General features: G+C 37.3%; 1 protein-coding gene across 12 annotated transcripts in view; it reads left to right on the forward strand.

Annotated features, from left to right (window-relative positions):
* CNKSR2 (connector enhancer of kinase suppressor of Ras 2) overlaps positions 1-20965 on the forward strand; it is a 208597-nt gene that overhangs the window by 81196 nt on the left and 106436 nt on the right. For 9 of the 12 annotated variants that reach the window (XM_032100802.1, XM_032100801.1, XM_032100804.1 and 6 more), the window contains exons 6-8: positions 2777-2896; positions 9384-9443; positions 14129-14197. In XM_032100802.1, coding sequence (XP_031956693.1) covers positions 2777-2896; positions 9384-9443; positions 14129-14197 — 249 coding nt within the window. The remainder of the gene's footprint in view (positions 1-2776; positions 2897-9383; positions 9444-14128; positions 14198-20965) is intronic. The other 3 variants (XM_032100793.1, XM_032100796.1, XM_032100800.1) reach the window with 2 other exon arrangements.

Below are 20965 nucleotides of genomic sequence, written 5' to 3' on the forward strand. Positions count from 1 at the left end.
TTAGCATATTATCAACATGAGCTGTGAATGAGATTTTCCTGAGAGTAAAGGCAAGGAAAAATGCATTAGTTGGGCTGTGTCAGCCTTTGGACATGTTTCCAGTGAGGGCCCACATACCCTGCCTTTGCAGTGGGGAGAGAATATCTGCTGTGTACGTGTGTGCTCCTTGCTGTCCTGGCTCCCTCTGGACAAGCTCAGAGTACATGAAAATTTGCCTTTAACATAAGACAGAGAGGTACTTGATGCTACTTATAGTTCAACTCTTTAACCAAGGGATATTTAATGAAAATATTTAAATGTGTAATAGTTTATAGGGATGATGTGCTGTTGGACTGCAGTGGGAATATCTAAGAAAGCTGAGAGACCGGAAAGACAATAGTGTTTTAGAAATGCATTGAAGCATATGGCAGATTTTTTATCCTAGCAACTTTGTGATTTTGGAACCCAATACTCCCAGAGCTCCTCTTGGGGAATATTCATACCACCTTGTTTTAGGATTGCAACCAGTATAACTGTACTGGAATGCTGATCACCATAGGCATTACTGTATAGACTGTCTGTACCCCTGTCATGGGGAGGCAGAGGGAGAGCAGCTGCTCCAGGGAGCTATTTAATGCATCTCAGCTTAGGCTGCTGCTCCATGCCACATCCTGGACTTGCCCGACTCCTCTCCTTTCCTCATCATCTGTCAAGGCAGCTGAGAACGTGGTTTTTAATGAGGAGCCACATCTGTGAAATGTCATACCTTGTGTTAGGTGGTAGGAACACTCTTTTTCTGTGTGCTTTGGCATCTCTCTGCAATGCAACAGTTGAAAATTGGAGAGAAAAAAAAGTAATTCACTATAAACACAAGTTTCTCTGAAACTCCTGAGAGCCCCATAAATTTAGTGGGTTTAGAGGAGATTAATAGGAAGAATAGGTGGGTGAATACGAGTCTAAAGAGATACGAAAAATTCCATTTTCATCTGCAGAGAATAATTTGTAATGCGGATCTCTTCACTTTGCACGAATAGCTGAGTGCTATGTAATTTTTTAAAGCAATTTTTCAATAATTGTCAGTGCAGTTACAAGATGGAAATAGAAATAACATGCCAAAACTGTATTTAAAACCCCAAATAAGCAGGAAACTAAGCTTTCGTTTTTATTATGTAATTTTATATAATTTTACCTTTTAAAAAATGTTATCTCAAAGCAGTTTTCATGGGCCAAAAGCCATCAAAGAAGCCCAAATTTCAATAAAGTTTTCTTTTTCACTTTTTTGTAGTTCAGGTAAAGCGCAAACAATTCTTAAGCTCATTTTATGTATTTCTTGACTTTCTGTGTTCAGTAATGATTCTGCATCATGAAAAAGTAGAAGGGTGGTGTGTTTGGCTGTGCCTGAAAGTAGTATTTTTTTCTGGAAGAAGGTCATGTCGGTAATATAAATTTTGTCTTCTTTACATTTGATTCTGATTTGCTTATTCATCCTGAAACATTATTGTTTAATAAAATAAGTGATCTGTATACAAACCTAAACTTTCAACTGTTTGTAAATACATTTAAGAGAAGAAAAATCTCAGTTACTGGTCTGTAACAGGATTAAGATGTCACTGTCACTGGATTTTTTTTTTTCTTTTATCACTTTTTAAAAATTTTCCTTTTTACATAAGATATTTGTAGTTTGCCATTTGGAATTAAAATGGTGATTTGGCAGGAGGTTATATCCAGTTTTACATTATTTTTCCATAGGATTGTTGCAGATAGTTTTTACTGTAAGAACTATACTTTGGAATCTTAGAAGATTAATTGGTGCAACAGTTGTGTGCAGTTGTGTTTCAGTCATTTGAGGAGACTGGTTAGCTTTCCTCTTTTGAATTTCAGAGCAGTTAATCTGATTCTTAATTGATTTTGGAGATGCCCACAGTTTTGGGACCAGAAGAATGTCCTAATCCCTGAATTTGCTGACAAAAGATGCGTTTGGAAACCTGAACAGAGAAATAGTTTAAAATTGCTGAAAGGGGACTTCCTGGAAAACATTGAAACTCTCAAGAATCACTGTCTTACAGAGAATGATAGGAAAACCTCACAGCTTTCCTGCTTCTGAGAAGAGGGTGCTCAGGGAGTGAGAGATCAGGAGATAAAACAGTACCAATTTCACAATCTCATCCTTTTTAGAAACTTTTTCTGTCTTGCTGCAGAGGCTGCCAACAATAACTGGTTTAAGAGTTATCCCCTTGTGAAATGGTGATTTATTATATATAATCTTCATGTCTGCAAGAGTAAATCAGGTTTGGCAGCTGTAGAACATGAGAAACGCAGTCCAAAGACAATTAGCGTGTTTTATTAGTATAGAATAAACTTCAGAGTTAATGGGAGTTACCTGTCATCATTAAGAGCCTGATTTTCATCTGTGCTGAACAGCTGCACATTCAGTGGAAGTTAGGGGGCTTTGAGGCACTTACTGTCTTTGCAAAAGATTTGGGTAGGGTGGGGGTTGGAGGTCACCACACATTCCCTGTGTGCCTGAGCAGGGCACCTTTCCTTCAGAGTGCATGGGAACCCCTCTTTGTCACTGCTCAGATACAAAAGCATTTGCCTCCTGTTCTTCCCTGGTCTGGTGCTGTTAGTTCAGGGTCATCACAGATAATGTATTTTGTATTGTATTGCTGCCTGAGGCCTTTCCCCCTCTGCCTTGTATGTACTTGAAATAAGTGATGGTTTAATCTGTATATTGACATTCAAATAATTAGCAATGGTATGCTTATTGTGACATTTTCTTTTCTTTTTTCTTTTCTAGTGTAAAACTCTCTCTGGTGTCTGTGATCACATTATCTCGCTCTCTTCTGATCCACTGGTTTCCCAGTCTGCCCATCTTGAAGTGATCCAGCTTACAAACATCAAGCCAAGTGAAGGGCTGGTAAGAAGTACGCAGTTAATCAAACCCATCATCCAGGATGAGAAAGTGATTTTTTAAAAATAAGCTGTATATATGAAAATGAATAGGACATGTTAGCCTTTTCTGTTTTAAAGTTTGAAAACAGTTTGATTGCTTATGCTAGTTTGGTTTCTCATGCAGCTGGGCCAGCAGGGAAGTATTCTGTAAAGCTGACTGAAGTATGCAGAGTTCAGTGAACAGGGAGAAATTAGTAAGAAGTTCTTGCCATTTATACCAGCTTCTGAAAAATGGCTCAGATTGTTCTAGGATCTTGAAGTCTGAAGGGACTTAAATTGCTAAGATCAACTCAACCAAGAAGTTTGCGTGGGCTTATGCACAAAACCTGTCAGATTCTGGAAAATGTTTCATAGTATCTCTGGGTTATAAAGCTATTTTATAAGTTATTCCAACCTCTACAGCACTGCTGATAAGTAACTCATTGAATTTTATTGCAAGAATTCTGCATTCTTAATCAGGTGCTTGTAAAGGCTCTTAATGCAGCCATCCTGTGTTTGTTGTTCAAGAGCTGACCATTGATCTCTTGTTTACTCAAGTATCCAACACGGGCTGCATGGAAAAAACCAACACTGGTAACAATTCCAGATGTATGACTTTACATCATTAATAATATCTGTTCCCATAATTTTTGGAGGTGGAAAAGAAGGTAATCAGAATACAGTTAAACATTTTTTGTCTAAAGAAATAGCTTTTGCAACTTCTGCCCAATCTTATTCCATTTTCTTGGATATTCTTGAAGGAGGACTGCTGTACTCTTTGCAGCAGGTTTTTGAAGTTGTCTGGATGTTGTAGTTTTGGAGAATATTTTGGTTTGTGGGTTGGTTGTTACTGGGTTTTAGGTTGATTTGTTTTTCTTCGCTGAGTTGGTATGCCAAGTTATTTAGAGCACTTGTACACTAAATTCATTTTCCATTCTTTTGGAAAATCGCAATTAAAATACGAGAAAAACCCAGACACCTGGATGAGTAAATACGCCCCATCCTTTGTTTTAGTCTGCAATTTGTTTTCCCTTCCTCTACTGGCTTTCTTCTTTATCTCTGAATCCATTTTGAACTTGTCCTTCAGGATTTCAGCTTCTCATGGATTCTCTCCTCCCTCTCTTTCCCTCCCTTTCTCCTGTAGTTGTAACTCTTGCACCACCTAACTGCAGTCAACCTTTTGAAACCCTTTCTTCTACTGTAATGAGGAAATCTTCTTCCCCTTTCTCTTGATCACTTTTTATGAGTTCTGTCATTTTATCTGAACTTGAATTTTATTTTTCTTTCTGTCTTGTGGCTGGGTTTTTTTTGTTTCTTTCCCCCCCTCATTTAAGTTTTTGTGTATGTTGGTATGAACTCCCAGGGACTGAGAAATGTTGCACGGTATTTTTGTAAATAAGGATATGTTTCATGGGTCTGTGCCCCCTGCGTAGCTGATGAAAGAATCTCTTTCCCTCTCTGTGTCTCTGTTTTACACCCTCTGTCTGTCTTGTCTGTTTAAACTGGAAACTCTTCAAGGCAGGGCTTTTTCTTTTTATGTATTTGTGAACCAATTTAGCAGGGTCTTGATGTCATTGTCATAAAAATAATTCTTATTCAAAAAAAAAAGAAAATAGCAACAATGCAGTATACAAGCCTTAGAAGGATACAATGCCATTTTGACACAGTAATGTTTTTTTCCCTGATCCTTGCCTGCGTGCCACTGTTGTGTTGCCTCGGCATTGTGCCGCCTCCTTTAGATTGTGAGCTCTCCAGAGCAGGCACCAAGGATGGTGGATTCGTGCCAGGAGAGTCAAAATCATCCCCTTCCCTTTTTAACAGCACCCATCTTGCCAACAGATCACCTTTGTCATGTGGTTCTTGGTGCTTTTTATGCTTTTGGGTTGTTGGGCCTTTGTTTGCTTTTTAATGTAATACCTTTGAATTAAGACACAGTGAATGTACATCAGTACTGCCCCACTGGGTGCTGAGAGTGTCGGTTTAAGAATTGATGGTGGAGCTTGGAGTTGTGAATATTCTTGGCACATCAGAAGCGCTGGGATAAATGTGAAGCTCAATAATTTCTGGACCTTCTTCCAGGATTTGTGCAATGATGGAGGTGGAAAAATGGTTTATTGTCAACTTTCCTGTAGATTTTTGACCCACATGACAGTTCTGTGCTGGCTTTACCAATCACTAAATAAAATGTTCTATAAAGATGGAAGGACTTCAGGCAGAAGAAAAAAGACAAGGATGGCCGCTAACTGGGAAGATTTTTTGTCACCTATCCTAAACAGAATTTCTGACATCTCAAATTGAATAGCTAAGAAGCTAAAGTAAATCTGGGAGAGAAAAAGGAAAGGAAAAGAGAAGTCAACTAAAAGTTTGGAAAATAATGCTATTTCCGTAAACTCGTGGTAAATATATGATGGAATTAAGAAAATGCTTGAAGATTTTACAACTCAAAAAAGATTGGAACATGATCAGGATGTTTTCATCAGCAGCAGTAGTTCCTTCACTGTGTTTGGTCTTTTCTTGTGGAAACGTAAGTATTTGTCAGAGGTAAATGTAAATTGTCAGACTAATACCTGAATGCAGAAGAAATGAGTAAATGTGTTACCATGTCTTATAGATATTAAAACTAGCTAACACCGATGACTAAATAACCTTTCAAGCAACTAAAGCAACCTGTCAAGCAGAAAATGTTGTTAGGGTTTAATGTGGAGAACCTCTTGTGTACTGGGTAAAGCTGTGGTTTGGGTGGGGTTTGGTATTGGTTTTGTTTGGTTTTTTCCCTTTTTTTTGTTCCCTCTATCCTTGTCTCTTGTGACTGGCTGCATTCATGTGTTCTCCAGTGAGTGCTGCTGGGGGAAGAGATATAGCCTGCAAGTGGCTGTGTGCAGTAAGGGTGAAAAGAGTTGTCATGGTAGAAAGTTATTTTAAAAGCCTTAAAATGGATTAATGTGGTCAGCTTTGCAATCACCAACATGGTTCCATGTGTAATCCTTTCTTTTTCCTTTTTTTGAGGACTTGCAAGTTGTTTCATCTGTATCACTAAGCAGAATTTAATTTTGTATGTTTTTCCATTCTGATATACAAAGAGACAAAACTGACTAGCTTAGGTAGTATGTTTTACCATGAAACAAACTTAAAAATATTGCTACTTGACTGAAAACATTGAGTGTATTTAGACAAAAATCAGGAAACCAAGTTTTTCTTGGGTAGTTTTTCTGTGACAATCACTTTCTACTTTATTTTTAATACAGAACAGAATATCAAAGAACTGTAGCAAAGGTTAATCTTGAATTTCAGTTGGTTTTTGTTCATATAATCATTTTAATCCCAGTCAGGTAAGTGACTGTGATATGATTTCAACCTTGCTGGGTTCAGAAATGCAAAGGTAAATTCATCAGAACATGAAAGTGATTGTTCCTTTTTGCCTGTGGAAGCAAACACAAAAGAAGCTTGTCATGTAAAAATCACTGATAAAATACAAGTCCTAGATACAGCAGGGTGTGGCAGCTGATTAAAGTGCACTGCTGATTCTCTTTCCAGGATTCCAGTGTACTACTATTCCTGATATTTCTGAATTTTTTTAGTTTTAAATACTGGAAGAGCTGGAAAAGGGTTACGAACAGCATTCTGAGAGCTGTTTGGGGTTAAAGAGGCACATGCAACTTCGGAGGGCTTCATGAAAATTGAGTGAAAAAAAAAATTAATTATATGTGTGATAAAATGGAATTAGTATCTTTTTTCCTTTTCCTTCTAGCATTGCATAAAATATGTTAGAAATAGATCACATTCTGTTTTCATTCTTTAAAAAAAAAAAAAAAAAACAACAAAAATAAATAAAGGGGGAAAAAAAGCACAAAAGGTCTCTTTTCTAACCCTTAACTTAATCACCAAGATAAATTGTAATGATTGATTTGAAATTAGAGCTCTACCCATAACTGATCAGGACAATCTCTCATACAATTAAGCATGAGTTACTCATATTTTAATCTAGGCATACATTTATTCCTTATTACTAGGTTGGTTAGTTTATGGTTTTTTTATTCATATAAGCTGAATTAGCTTTCCTTTTATCTGGTGTAACCGATTCTTATAATTTCTTAAGGACTTACCTTTGAATACCTAAGATTTGTATCTACCAATTTCTTTCAGTGCAAATGGACAGAGCACACACTGATCTCCCCTGTATTCTTAATTGCTAAAAGTACTATTGATATTGTGCAGCCACAAGGAGGCAGAGAGAGGAAAACTTGTAAATGTCTGTGATATTCTTATTTCCATTCCAGATCAAGCAATTGGAAGCCAGAAACACTCTCTTCTCTGTACCATTTCCCATATATTGCTCACTTAAAATGAGGAGTTGAGAAACATGGGTGAAAGGGGCTCATTTTTGTATTGTAAAATGTTGCCTGTCCTGATTTAAAAGCTGCTTTATAACAAGAATTATGTTGGCTCTTGCAAAATTAATGTGACATGGTACTAATGTAACATTTATTAATTTTGCACATGTGGAATAAATACAGTCTAGGGTGGATATTTTTCAGCTTCCTTCTTTTCTCTCTTAATGTATGCAAAACCTTGATCCTGGCCTTTAAAGAACATTTGCAAAAGTTCTTTCTCCTCTTTTGCATTTTCAAAGTCTTTTAAATTTGTCAAAAATACTAGATTGGATGTAAATTGTACTCTGGAATGGTAGTGGATGAGTTTACTATCCTTTGGAATAATGCTTTGCACAAAACTAAACACCGTGTAACCATTAAGTGTGAGACTTTTTGGCTTTCACCCTGATGCTTAAGGTTGAAAGCAGTAGCTCATTGTCAGTAAAAGCAAAGATGTGGCTTTCTTCAGAAATTGCTCTGTGTGGGGGCCTGACTCAAAGTTCCTGTCACCATGGTCACTGTGATTTTAGCTCTTGCCATATTGCAGGGGGTACGGCCCAGTCACTTAGATGGGGACCGTGAGAGGGACTGAAGCCCTGATTTGGTGGTGGTTTGAGGGTAGGTGTGTGTACCAAGGAACAGATACCAACATGTCTCAGCCTCTTGTGTGGCTCATTATGCTTCCTGTAAGATATCTGTATATTAGTGTTAAGATGTATGGTATATTAGTGTTTCCCTACCTCACAGGGGTGTTGTGAGGATAAACGTGTGAAAAAGCCATTCTGTATTTGAGTTAAGCAAAAGCTGTGTGATGGAGCCAATCAATGGACAAATCACTGAAGGTACATAGAGGAGCTGGAAGTTGAAGGATGATGTCAGGGGTTTCTGACTGTGTAGTAATAAGTAGATTCTGGATTTGTTACCTTCTAGCTGTGGCAGCTGAACATGACAACTGGGTTTGATGTGATTAACGCTATGTAATTGTGCAGAACAAAATAGGAGTTCACTTTTGAGCCCCTGTCCTGAGAAATTCAGGAAGTCCCTGGTTTGTTTTACTGGGAATATTATCCACTTTGTTATTTGAGGTGTACTTCCTCATTTCTGCTACCAAAATGTCTGTCAGTTCTGGTCCCAGCGCAGATCAGTCCAACTCAATATGTCTTCTTTGCCTCTTTACCATACTTACTCACCAGTGAGTGCACTGGGCTCCTCAAATAAGAACAGATTTCTCATTGGCACTCTGATTAAAAAGAGAAAAGTACGTTTTGGAGAGGATATTTACTCAGGCTCTCAGTGTTTACCTGCTTTCTGTAAAGTGGTTGAGGGAAAGGAGATTCCTCAAAAATTGTCAAATGCTCAGTATATGCCAATTATCTCTGCTTTTTCCTTCTCTCGGTGTCATAATGGATGCTGTTTAAATGTTTGAATTAAGGCTTGGTGAAAAGGCATATTTGAGACACTGTCTTGGACTACGCATGCAGGAACTTCTGTCTGTTCATAAGCTATCCCTCCTTTTTCATATTTTTTGAAAGAAGTGACATAGCTAACAGAGTTGATGTTGAAGTTTTCATCACTGAGTTTTATAGCTGAAGTGTTCACTGGGATGAGTGGGGCTATGAGAAGGTCTTGCAGCCATTTAGCAGGCACAATTCCAAGCACTGGTTAGCAGTTTGAAAGTTGTGTTTGCAGCGTTGCCTCCTGAAGACTCCAGATCTTTTAAAACTCAATGTAGTTTTCAAAGCAAAATGGTCATACTGATCATACTAAGGCAGTTTGTAATTCTGGGGCTTTTTGTAAGGCATTGTTATATTTGTAGTTGAAGAATTGTATTAGAAAAAGTGGGGAGTATTTATGGACATAACTGTGGTAAATGTTTTAGTTTGCTATTGTTAGTTAGGGCCAAAATGATTTGGGCTGTTCTTGAAGTATATCAAAAAGCACTTTCTTATTCAGAGACAAATACCTCATGGCATGCATTAAAGTCCACAAATCTTAAAGAAAGCAAAAAGAAAAAGATTCTTTAAGAGATATGCAAGTTTTGTTTGGATGGTTATGGTTTGTGAAACACTTTAAAAATTCTTTCCCATGATGTCTTTTTCTTAGGGTATGTACATTAAGTCAACATATGATGGTCTTCATGTAATTACTGGAACAACAGAAAATGTAAGTATTGTTAATACTGTATGTTCAGGCCTGGAAGCCTTTCTGACCTTACCTGTGGTTAATGCTTTCCCTTTGCTGTAAACTACATTTTGCTTGCAAACTTGTGCTAGTTGGCTGTTAAGGACCAATGGCATGTTGGACAGCAGAGATGCTTGTGCTTGTTTACCTCAAACTGAAAGAGTTGTTCCCAGTTAAGAACCAAGAGAATCAGTCTTGATTTGTTCTTGCAAGACACCTAAAATACTCTGATCAAGACAGGAAGCAGCTGTCTTGGAGTTACTTTGCTCTGTGAATAAAAGATAAATGTCTATATTATGTTTAGGCTGTTACGCTGGAGTTTGCTGCAGTATTAGACAAACAGCTTTTATATTTTCCATCTATCAAGCTTCATTTTGTAATAAATGAGTGCATGGAAATGGACATCCCTTCACATTGACAAATAACCATGTATTTCTGCATGAACTTCTGAGTAATGCCTATGGAAAGGAACACTTATTACGAGTGTACTAATTCTCACTGAAGGCATTAAAAAACAAGTGAAACATAATAGACTACTTTTCAAAACCCTTTGAAATACAACCTCCTTTCCTCGTACACCATGTTTAGGGAACCGTCTGTCTGTTAGGAGTTGAGTGAAATTATAATTTTGGGGGAAAAGGCTTCTATCCATGATCTTCAATTAATGTGGAACAATCATTAAATGACACTGAACTGTTCCATAATGGTTTAGGCAATTCCTTTCAAAGATCTTAATGGCATTTTCTTAAAATGAAGCTGTCAGAAATATTTGTTTTGTCATGCTATTGTGTCATCCTGTGGGAAGTGCAAACTACCTACATGGCACTTAACAGCTGCTGCACCTGACTTGCAGTGAGGTTCTGTTAGCATTTCTATAAAATAGGAGTACTATTTTCATCCTTTCATAGGAGCTGCAATCTGATAGCCTTTTTCCTTTCTGCTTTTCTGCTGTGGGCAGGATATCCATGGGTTATAACCAATAGATAATACCTGTTGTAGAATTTGTGTGAATGCCACCTGTCTTGGAATAAGAAAATGTAAGGAATTTCAAGGAAAGTGAAAATTCTAGATAGTCAGGCCTACAGCTACAGACATCATTAGTGAAATTAGCAAAACTAAACAAACCAAACAGAACTACAGTTGAGCTTAATCTAGAAAATGTATGAAATAAAGAGAACAATTTTTACAGTTGAATCTCTCAAATTAAAGAAGGAACAATTTCTTTCCATAACTTACTAATGGATTTAATTTCCCAGGGGCAAAGATAAAAATAAAATCTTAATGCATTCCCTCAAAACTCTTTTGTGATTCATGAATATAATTTAAAGCTATGTCAGGAAGCTTCAGTCATGATGACTCTTCTGCTGTTATTACTGACTCTTTCACTCACTGTGACACCCTGGAGGTGCTCACAGCAGACCAAGAAACTGCACTCTGTTGTCAAGGGAAAAAGCTGTTTTGTGTTAAAGCATTTGTGAAAATGAGTAGTGCTTTAGAGAGAGAAGGGTGTCTCCTGCTTTTAAGAACATAATTTCTAGCTGCTTTCTTTAACACACACATACATGCACATGCGCATGCACAGACACACACACAGAGTTTTGATTTTGGTAGATGGGAAGAGAAACATCTAAGCAGCATAGCCAGAACAAGATCACAATGGTGCACATGTGATCTGACCTGCTGGTCTTGACGTGTTTACTCTTTGCCATACAGTTTTAACTTCTAGGAAAGAAGAATCCAAATTCTTTCATTTGAACGAAATTTTGTGTCCTTTCAATTTCCAAATCTGCTCTTCCAAGTGAGACAATTATAGACTTTTTTGTCTGAAAGATCCTGGAGAAGAACATGTGTCTGTATTAAACACAGTATCATGGTAGTGCTCTCCACATCAGTGTAAGAGAGTAGTTTTGTAAAGGCAGTTCTGCTTTTTCTGTCTGGCATTTGAGGTGTTTGATGTCCAGCTGCAAAGCCCGTTAGAGTTTGGATCTTGCTGTTTGGCGTTAGGAGTCATCTCCCCCAACACATCAGCCCTGCAGATCAGAGCAGCTGAGCTCTGAAGGTTGGACTGAGACAGAGCAGTGTTCCTCACAGGTCACTGCCCTGTAAGGGCTTCTCTCCAGTGGCCCTGTAGCATTAGAGCAAGCTGAGCTTTCCAGTTCCTGTCATCTGTCTTTCATTTGGAAGTAACAATCTAAATGGTGTATTGGTCCAGCAAAAGATTTTAGGTTTCTTGTTGAATAGCCCTTCTAGACCGTGTTGGAGAGATTCTTTTAATTCACAAACCAAATGTGTCCTTAAATAAGACAATTTTGTCCTTTGGTTTTCCAATAAAAAAGAGCATTTTTCTCAAGTAATAGCATGCAGCGCCTCTCCAACAGGAATGTAGCTTTGAAGGGGTGCTCCCAGTATCACCACTTACTGCGATCTGGTTGGCTTTGCAGGGTCAGGGTACCCTTAGATCGCAGGGAAAAGAGACTTTTCAGAAGAAATAACACCAAAATCTCCACTGTGGGCATGCAGCAGTTGTCCTGCGGGGGCTCTTAACTGGACTTTCAGACAGTATGGGTATACCAGGGGAAAAAGACAACAATTAGCCTAAAGGACAAAAATAAATTTTTTCTAAAGAATAAATCCTAAGCAGATTCTGAATAGCTTTTAATTATTGATGTGTGAGCTTCAGTGACAGGTGCTTGCATCTCTTCAACTCCCTGTTGAACCGGATTACCAGCTGATGAAGATACAGTTGTGGTGTGGCACACTTTGTTACTCCTAGTAGGACTTCATGAGTGGATTCTGTGCTTAATGATCAGCATATACATCTAAAAAAGGAAGACCTTATCAATTCTCCTCTGTTTTCCTTAAATAGGCATGATAAAAGGTACTATTTTACAGCAAGGTCTGTTTTTTACTGGAGAGGAAAAGACAATAAGGAACAGGAGTTATAACCCCTTCATAAGACCACAGCCTTGACATTTCTTTATAAAGGATTTTTACCTCACCTTGTGTTTGATTGCAGTGAGGCTTTTTTAATATAGGCTTTTCCAGTTTGAAGATTCTCAGACCCTATTTTAATAGCTTGGCAAACTGCTACACAGAATGCCTGTTTTGTCAAGACTTAAGCTATGAATGCTGAAGACACTGTAAAGCAAAGGGTGTATAATAATAAAATCCTAAAGAGTTCAAGGGTAATGACACAGGATTCACTTACATCTGAGCTAAAAGAGCTGTATTTCGTAGGAGGATTATAAAGATTTTAGAGGTATGAATGAGGAGTGAAATGGCAGACAGAAGACAGATTATTAGGACAATCACCAGTGTTAAAGTTTTTCCCCAAGTCACTCAACCAATACCTTTATTACTTAAATAGTCAAGGCTGCTGTTCTTTATTAAGTAAAATGAAATTCTTATTAGCCCAGTTTGATTTGGGATGTTCTGTGCAATGTCTGCTAGGACTGAGTCATGAGTGACCTTTCTTTCAGTCTCTCACGTCTCTTGGATATCTTTAATTTGAACACTATCCTTAACTAAGGCCAAGAATTATGTGAATTGAACTAGAAAGTCATGGCCTAGCTATGGGGGGATGTGTTTTGAATAGGGATGTAGTGCATAGGTTATTACAAAAGGTCCACATTTCAGGCCTGGAGCACTTTCTTTAGATGACCTGTTATCTCACCTGGAAATCGATTTCATTTCACTCCTTTACATAAAATTTGTAGCAGTTTTTTTTATGAAACCTGCTCCTGAGCAACATACTTCATTTGCGTTTTTTTTAAAACTGTCAGTCTCACCTTCTACTGTGGAGTCAATTAAGTGCCTCCTGGCAGCCACAGTATTGCGAGAAAAATTAAAGTGTGACTCTCTGAAAAACGGAAAGAATTTGTTTTCCTTTAAACTTACAGATACTCCCCTCAGCAAACAGTTGGTCTACTGTAAAGGGAGAAGAAGGGCAAATTTTGGGGGCTTTCACTTTATGGAAGAGGGTTTTTTTGTTGCGGGTTTTATTTTTATTTGGTTTTTTTGTTGTTACTGAGGATTTTTTTTGAGGCAAAAGCAAAGTACCAAACTACTTTGCTTTTCTGAAAGTGTGATCACTGTAGGATTTTGATGATGGTTGCATTTCTTTCACCCTAATAATGTTCCAAAACAAAGTTACCATTAAAGTACTCACTCTTCCTAGGTTGTACCTAACCTAATCTACTCTCCTTGTGTACTCTTTGCAGAACAGTAATTTACTGAAGCTCTCTGCAACATATTGAAATGTTGTAGAATAAAAAGACAATTTTACGAAGTTTGTTTATATGGAATTGCCAGTTAGATTTGGTAGGTTCAAAAGTCAGCCAAAGATTGACTTTTGAGGCTTAAGAGGTGTCAGGCAGATTAAAGCATCCTTCTGTCAGAATGAAATTCAAAAGAAATCCTTAGGACTTGGTTATCATATAAATTCACACCTTTCCTAACATGTGATTTTATTGTGTAGAATAGTGCATATCATTTTTCTCCAACAAGAACAAACTGATTTATTAAATATTTCTTTAATTCTTTATTTCACAGTAGAATGTCATTATCAATCTAACCTGAATTACACAGCTTAGCAATCATACTGCTGAAAGAGAGATGATGGCTGGTAAGACCTGTATTCTTGATCATCTCTTTTATTTTAAATTCAGTCACCTGCAGATCGGTGCAAGAAAATCCATGCTGGGGATGAAGTGATTCAAGTTAACCACCAAACTGTGGTATGTATAACTATGTTCTGTGTCAATTGGAGATAGAGGTGTCGTGGCACATTAGCATGTGTAGAGAAGAAATGTGTAGAAAAATGTGTATTTATAAATCATTATTTCTTCTAACATCTACATTTTCCTTTTCTCTTTTGAAACCACACAGTTCTGAAGTTTTAAGCTAAACCCTGATCATCTGAGTATTACAGGAGATACCAAGTTAGGCTAAATAGCTGCGGCTTGGGAGATCTGTTAGGCTGTTTTCTACTTACCCATGCTCTGTTAATAAACAGTTGGTTTAAGTGTAATGGAAATTTTGGGTCGAAGGGATGCAGGAAGTTGGAAATACTGTGCCCTGGTGGGTTTAAGATCAAGAATACTTCCTGGAATCTGGAAAACTTAGTACTTTCCAAACGTACCGGACAGTGTTAGAGTGTGTTTTTTAAGAAGACAAGCATGTGAAATTCCCATAGGGATACCTAGGGTGATTGACTTAATTTAAAGACAGGTTTTTAAACTTGGAAACTTAAAATGTAACAAAACTTTCAGATAGTTTTCTTGACTATCATAACACCTTGCAAATTGCCCTTTGTGGGAACAGATACTTGTTAGTTTCTGGTGATTTTATTTAGGATTAGGAAACTGTTAAAATGAATTTACCTTTTCTAAGGTAGGGCTTTGTAAGACAAAAGAGCAGACTGTCAGTATAGAAAGCAACTATTCTTTTTCCAGAGTATGAAGTTTCTTGGGAGTAGTGAAAGTCAATATATGGTATTAGTTACATGTGTTCTTGCAAGCATTTTAACAGACAAGAAAATACCATGTTCCATTGTTATTAGTGTGGCAGTCGTTTGTAAAGGTTGTGTTTTGTCATTCCACACGGGGCTCCACTTCCAGCTTTAGGCCACTGTACATCATGTCAGCTCCTCTGCACAGATTAGGGTAATATTTCACTATTATTTCACTCCAGTTGAGTTTGAAATCAAATATACTGTACATATGTGGACCTTAATGGATGAGAAGCTATCATTTGAGCTATGCAATGTAATTTGGTAAATCTGAGCAGGTCAGGGTGAATTTCAATATTGTGTTGGCCATATAGCTTCTTTATCCCATGTTGTATTCCATGATTACTTTTCACATACAGTTGATGACTAATTTCTCTGTTTTTCTGCACTAAGAGAGCTTATGACATCAATTTAATTTGAAAAACATTTTAGAACATTATTATTTTGGCTATTAAAATATATACACATCTGAAGAAGCACATCATTAAACATTCAGTACTTACACTAGCTAGTTTCTCCAACAATTTCTGATGGTGCTGTAAAGTTGCCTTGTCAACTTGAAAATTTCCAGTTGGCTAGGTATTTATTCTAGTTTTCTTAGCACATATGCACTGCTTTTATTTGGTGGAAAGTTCAGATTCTTACCCCTAACACTAACAGTAATGTTTTGACTAGCCTTAAGATGAGCTTTCTTACCTAGTTGGATGGAATTTTTAATGTAGGAGTTGAATGTCCTGGCTTTTGCATAAGTGAAGTATTTTCAGAGGCACAGAAAAAAGTACTGATTGTATTTCTAGGGAAAAGGACCATAGGGAGCTAAGACAAACTTAGTTTAATATGGTGCAGTGAATATGTATAGTAATAGACTAAATCACACATTTACCTATGCTTTACTTTGTTGTATCAACAATATAATTGAAATAGTTGTCATCATTGATACTGTATCCAATGTATACAAGTAATTTTCTTGTGTTCTAGTGTTGATTTTCCAAGTGAAAGTCAACTAGGATTTTCTTAGAAATGTGGCAGTACCTCCCATGTTACCTTTGCAAAAGTACATTTCATTCACTCTTCAATTTATAAAGCCCCAATATTTCATTTTTTGTATATATTCTGCAGAATTTGACAAGAGTCTAAGTAAATCCTTTTGTATTCCAGCCCCTATCGTGAGGAATTTACTGTCCAGTTCTAGGAATTTGTTTTTCTGGGAAGACATATTATTCCTTACAGTGACTCTTGCTTAGGAGATAAATAATTCTGAAGATACTACATTTTGTTTATACTGTTTATTGGGGTTTTTTTCACACTTGATATACTAGTCACCAGCTGCAAATACAGGACAGCTTGCTCCCTATTGCTTATCATACGTATCATATGTAACTCATCAGACTTATATCACTAGTATTGACCATAGAAATAACTGACTAAATTTTTTAGATATCTAATTCTAAAGCTGTAGGGAAGTATTATTCACATGTAGCTGTTATTAAGGTGATGTCTTGTAAATGGAGACTCAAAATATAAAAAAATATAAAAATCTTAACTTTAATTTCTTTTAGAATTAAACCTCTTTTTAAAAATTTTCTTCAGTTATTTCTGTGTATTTTTTCTGTCAAATTGAAGTTAATGTCTGTCTTTTGTACTTTATATTTCAAAGAATAAATACGAATACAAGGAGGAGAAGTTCCATACAATTGGTTTAAAAATCCAACTTGTTAGATAATACTTTTTACATGAATCACATTTTAATAACTACGAAAAAGCTGCTTTTTCAGAAAGCCCACTGGCTTTCAAATAAGCAGCAAGGTAGGAGAATAGTTAAGTGATTTATACTGATTTTCATTATGCGTGTCCTAATACTGGGTGTCGAATAGTTTTAAATTGTCTATTGACATCCTTTGCTTGTAGTGATGCTTAATCTTCATAGTATTTCATTTGGCAGTGAAATCAAAGAATTTCAAGTGATTATTTTGATTGTTTGCTATTTGATAGAAAACATGCATAATAGGATTATTCCACTTGTTGCTGGCAGGATGCTTGGAATGTAAATATCTCCTAAATTTTTTAAATAAAAAAATATTGATTAGGCCTAAAATCATGAAAAGTTAATGTTCAGAAAATGGTTCTTTAAATAGTGGTTCATTAAGGTTAAACAGCTATGTGAATCTTCTGTGTCAGTTTTGCCTTACAGGACAGATCTATTCTTAAATAACGTCGCTCTGTAAGTAAGGGTCATAACTCCCTCCATCATGAGTAGGTCATGGACCTGTTGGACCAAGTCTAGAGGAGATCACAAAGATGATCCTAGGGCTGGAACACCTCTCCTTAAGAAGAGGCTGAGAGAACTGGGGTTGTTCAGACTGGAGAAGAGGCTTTGAGGAGACTTTGTAGCACCTCCCAGTACCTAAAAGGGCTACAAGAGAGCTGGAGAGGGACTTTTTACAAGGGTCTTTATTGATAGACCAAGGGGAATAGCTTTAAACTGAAAGAGGGCAAGTTTAGATTAGATATTAGAAGAAATTCTTTGCTGGGAGGCTTGTAAGGGACTGGAAAAAGTTGCCCAGAGAAGCTGCAGATGCCCCATCCCTGGAAGTGTTCAAGGCCAGGTTGGAGAGGGCTTTGTGGGGATGTTGGACACTAGGTGATCTTTAAGGTCTCTTCCAACCCAAATGATTCTGTGACTCCTCTATTAAGATTCAAAGGATTTAGACAATGTCTTCTCCTAAACGTCCCTGAAAATTCCATTCTTAATCTTCTCTAAAAGCCTGTGTGTCTAAAATATTTCCAGTGTAAACAAACAGGTAAAAACACCTTCCTCACTTGGGTATTTCAGAATTTGCACTGTACCACAGCTCTCATGTTAGTGCCCATATATAATTCAGGAGCCTATTTTGGCTCAAGATAGTCCTTTTCTTAACCAACTGAAACAGCAGGAGACTATATTATTGCTTAAATGAATTAGTCCTCTCCACAGTACTCTTTCTGGTTGCATCAGTGATAAAACAGTAGAGAAAATAGTCCAAGCAGAAAACAGGGATGTACAGACTCAGGATGATACAGTATTCTTGATTAACAGTCGGTTCTTGTGTAATAGTTTCTTTATTTTGGAGGCATATTTGGCACATTCCATATACTTGGAATACAAGTATGATGACTTACAGATTGAATACACATTTGATATGAGGTGAGAGACTTGTGGATTCCCAAAATTTGTGTTTGTTGGCTAAAATTCATCAGAGTTTTTGTAAATATTGATGATGGAAAAAAATAGTTGGTTGTGATCAACTATCAATCTGTTGCATGTAGAAGCTGGTAGGTTTAATGTATTTAACACCTATAAGTTGGAATGGTTTTTTTGGAATCTTGTAGTAGGTAACACTTAGCTTTTATACAGCAAGTTTCTTACTGTGGAGACTCCAGTGTGCCAAACCGAGTCCACATAATTGACTTGCAGGAACTCTTTTTATATTTACAGTACAAAAACTTAGAGGAGATTTTGCTAAAATTCCTCTGAAGCATGTTATACATTTACAAGATCATACCTTGCTTTGTTGGAAGGGTATACACTTAAGAGTGTGATGCCTTTCTAGATACTCATCCTAACTTAAGTCTTTGTTTAGAAAAATAAGAGAACAGATTTTTAAGTTTCACTGTACAATTAGTGAGGAGAGTTCAACTTCCACAGAATGTCTTAGGATTTGCTGGGAGATGGTAAATTCCAGCTCATGGGAAATACTGAACTTGGGGTGCATATGAATCTCTGGAGTGTATGTATCCAAAATGGAGTTTGCAGTAGATGGCCTCTTATTTTGAGGGAAAACCAAACAAAACAAAACACCTCTGAGTAGAAAAATGATGTTGCAAATATTTTTGTTTATTTGTTTTTTTCTGCACTGTTTCAGATCCAGCTAGGCTTTTGTGAGCACAGGTATTTGATTTAAGGCCTTGTTAACCTGGCTTTTAATGAGGCAGTATTTCTAAAAAGGCTTAGTGAGGAAGTGGGCTGGAATAGTATAAGGCAGAGGGCAGCAGGGTCAGTCCAAGCTTTAAACATTAGATGTTTGACACCTTACACAACTCCCATTAACAACATCCTTATTTAAAACAGTATTTTTATTTTCTTATGATGCTTGACTTGAACAAAAAAACAGTGCAGCAAGCTCATAAAAGTTCAAGGGAAATAAGCTTTATGTTCAGTTTCTTTCTGTTGCTGTCATGCATGTGCTTTTATGGAAGAGGATATAGAGGAACAGCTCCCAAATCATGCTTTTAGTAATTTCCTAATCCTTGGGTTCTCTCTGTTTATAAAAGTTTGGTAAATGTTAACACAAATATTTTAATTTTAAATGTGGGTGGAATTTACATCTGAAAGCTTTTTAGGGCTATTCAGAAATGTTCATGGAAGTCTTTGTGGAAGTGACCCAGTTCTGTAGGGCTCTGTCCTAAACTCTTTGTAGTTTGCAAGGGGAAGGGGGTCCATACTTCTTGGCAATTGTAGTCTGTCCTCCAACCACACTCTCAAAATTCCAGTATAATTCCCTATCCTGTTTTTACAATCTCCGTAAGTATTGTGTAGTACTGATAAAAGAACTGAGTTGTCGTGATCCCTTTGAAAGAAAAAATATTTTTATAAATTTCCCTTTACCATGGAATTTGGGTTGAGATTATATGATGTTATTTATGTTATCTTTTTTAAATAGATTTGCAGATACACACAGAAATATTTTGTATTGCATATGTCAGGGAAGTGTCATATTGCAGAAATGACATGTGTGAGGGAGCATGATCTTTCATTTCCCCATGGGAACAAGTGCTGGATGCTCTCGTCCATGGAATCGCTTTTCTGTTGATCCCTGGGGCTTGATGTATGGAGCACACACCACTTTGATGAGCACAGGCTCATTCTTATGTAAATAGTGTGGTGTGTCAGTGTGGGCATGCAGTTGCACTTCTCTCTCTGGCAGGACAGAACAGCTAACAAACAAGTCATCACATCTGTGCTAAACCGGCGTAAGCTTTGGCCAACCCATGCTGCTTCATGTTTCTGCCAAACTTTAAATAATTTTCCTTATTAAATGTTCACACTTAAGCACACCTGTGTCATGCTCCAGTGGAATTCCAGTTGTAGCAGAAAGCCACTGGTGTCTTTCAGCAGCTACCTGCCTCCTAGATGATAACAGAACTAAACTACATCAGTTTTTCTACTTTAATTTAAAGTCAACCTGCTTGTCATAGCTGAAAGCATTAAATCTGGTTGACTGTGCCCAAGAATGGAAAGGGAACACTGTCAGTGTCACTTGTAAGTCACAAATGGTTGTGGAAACTACTCCTTACTGCCTCTGGTTTTGTGAATGGCACATTTTGTCCTGTGACCTGGGCACTGGCATCCCACATCCTGTGTGCTCTTGGATCTGTGTTCCAGAGCACCTGATCCCAACCCTCTGCTGCAGTTCGGTGCACTAGAATATGTGCTGGGCATGGTAAACCTATCTGTGGGATTGGTAGGGCAGGGATGGAGCTGTGAACAGTCAAGCACTGGAAGGTTGATGTTGCTGTATGAGTCCTTTCAGGAAGTCCTTTCAAGAAGAAGCTGGTGCAACAAGAGATGCTCATTGTCTCGTATGACTGGGACATGGCTTCAGTAGCCATACACTGTATTTCTAGAAGTATTCCTTGCCAGCTGATTGTGGTCCTGGTCACCTAATGCCATTTACTGCATACTACAGCTCACTCAAAACCAGATTATTTTTTCTGTCCTGATTGTACCCCAGAATGGACAACTCTACTGTTACTGAGCCCTGGTACTTTACTTGTGTGATTATATAAACAAACAGGAACAACATTCAGGAGACTGTTGAGCTCTTATATTCTTTTTCTTTGGGGAAAATAAGTTCTTTTGTAGTTGATGACATAGACTGCTTTGTACAAATACGGTTTGGGAATACACACCTGGGCTGACTTTAAGGCAGCAAAGTATCTTTTGAAAGCAGTGTAA

The sequence above is a fragment of the Corvus moneduloides genome, chromosome 2 (assembly GCF_009650955.1).
Source record: "Corvus moneduloides isolate bCorMon1 chromosome 2, bCorMon1.pri, whole genome shotgun sequence".
Lineage (NCBI taxonomy): Eukaryota > Metazoa > Chordata > Aves > Passeriformes > Corvidae > Corvus > Corvus moneduloides.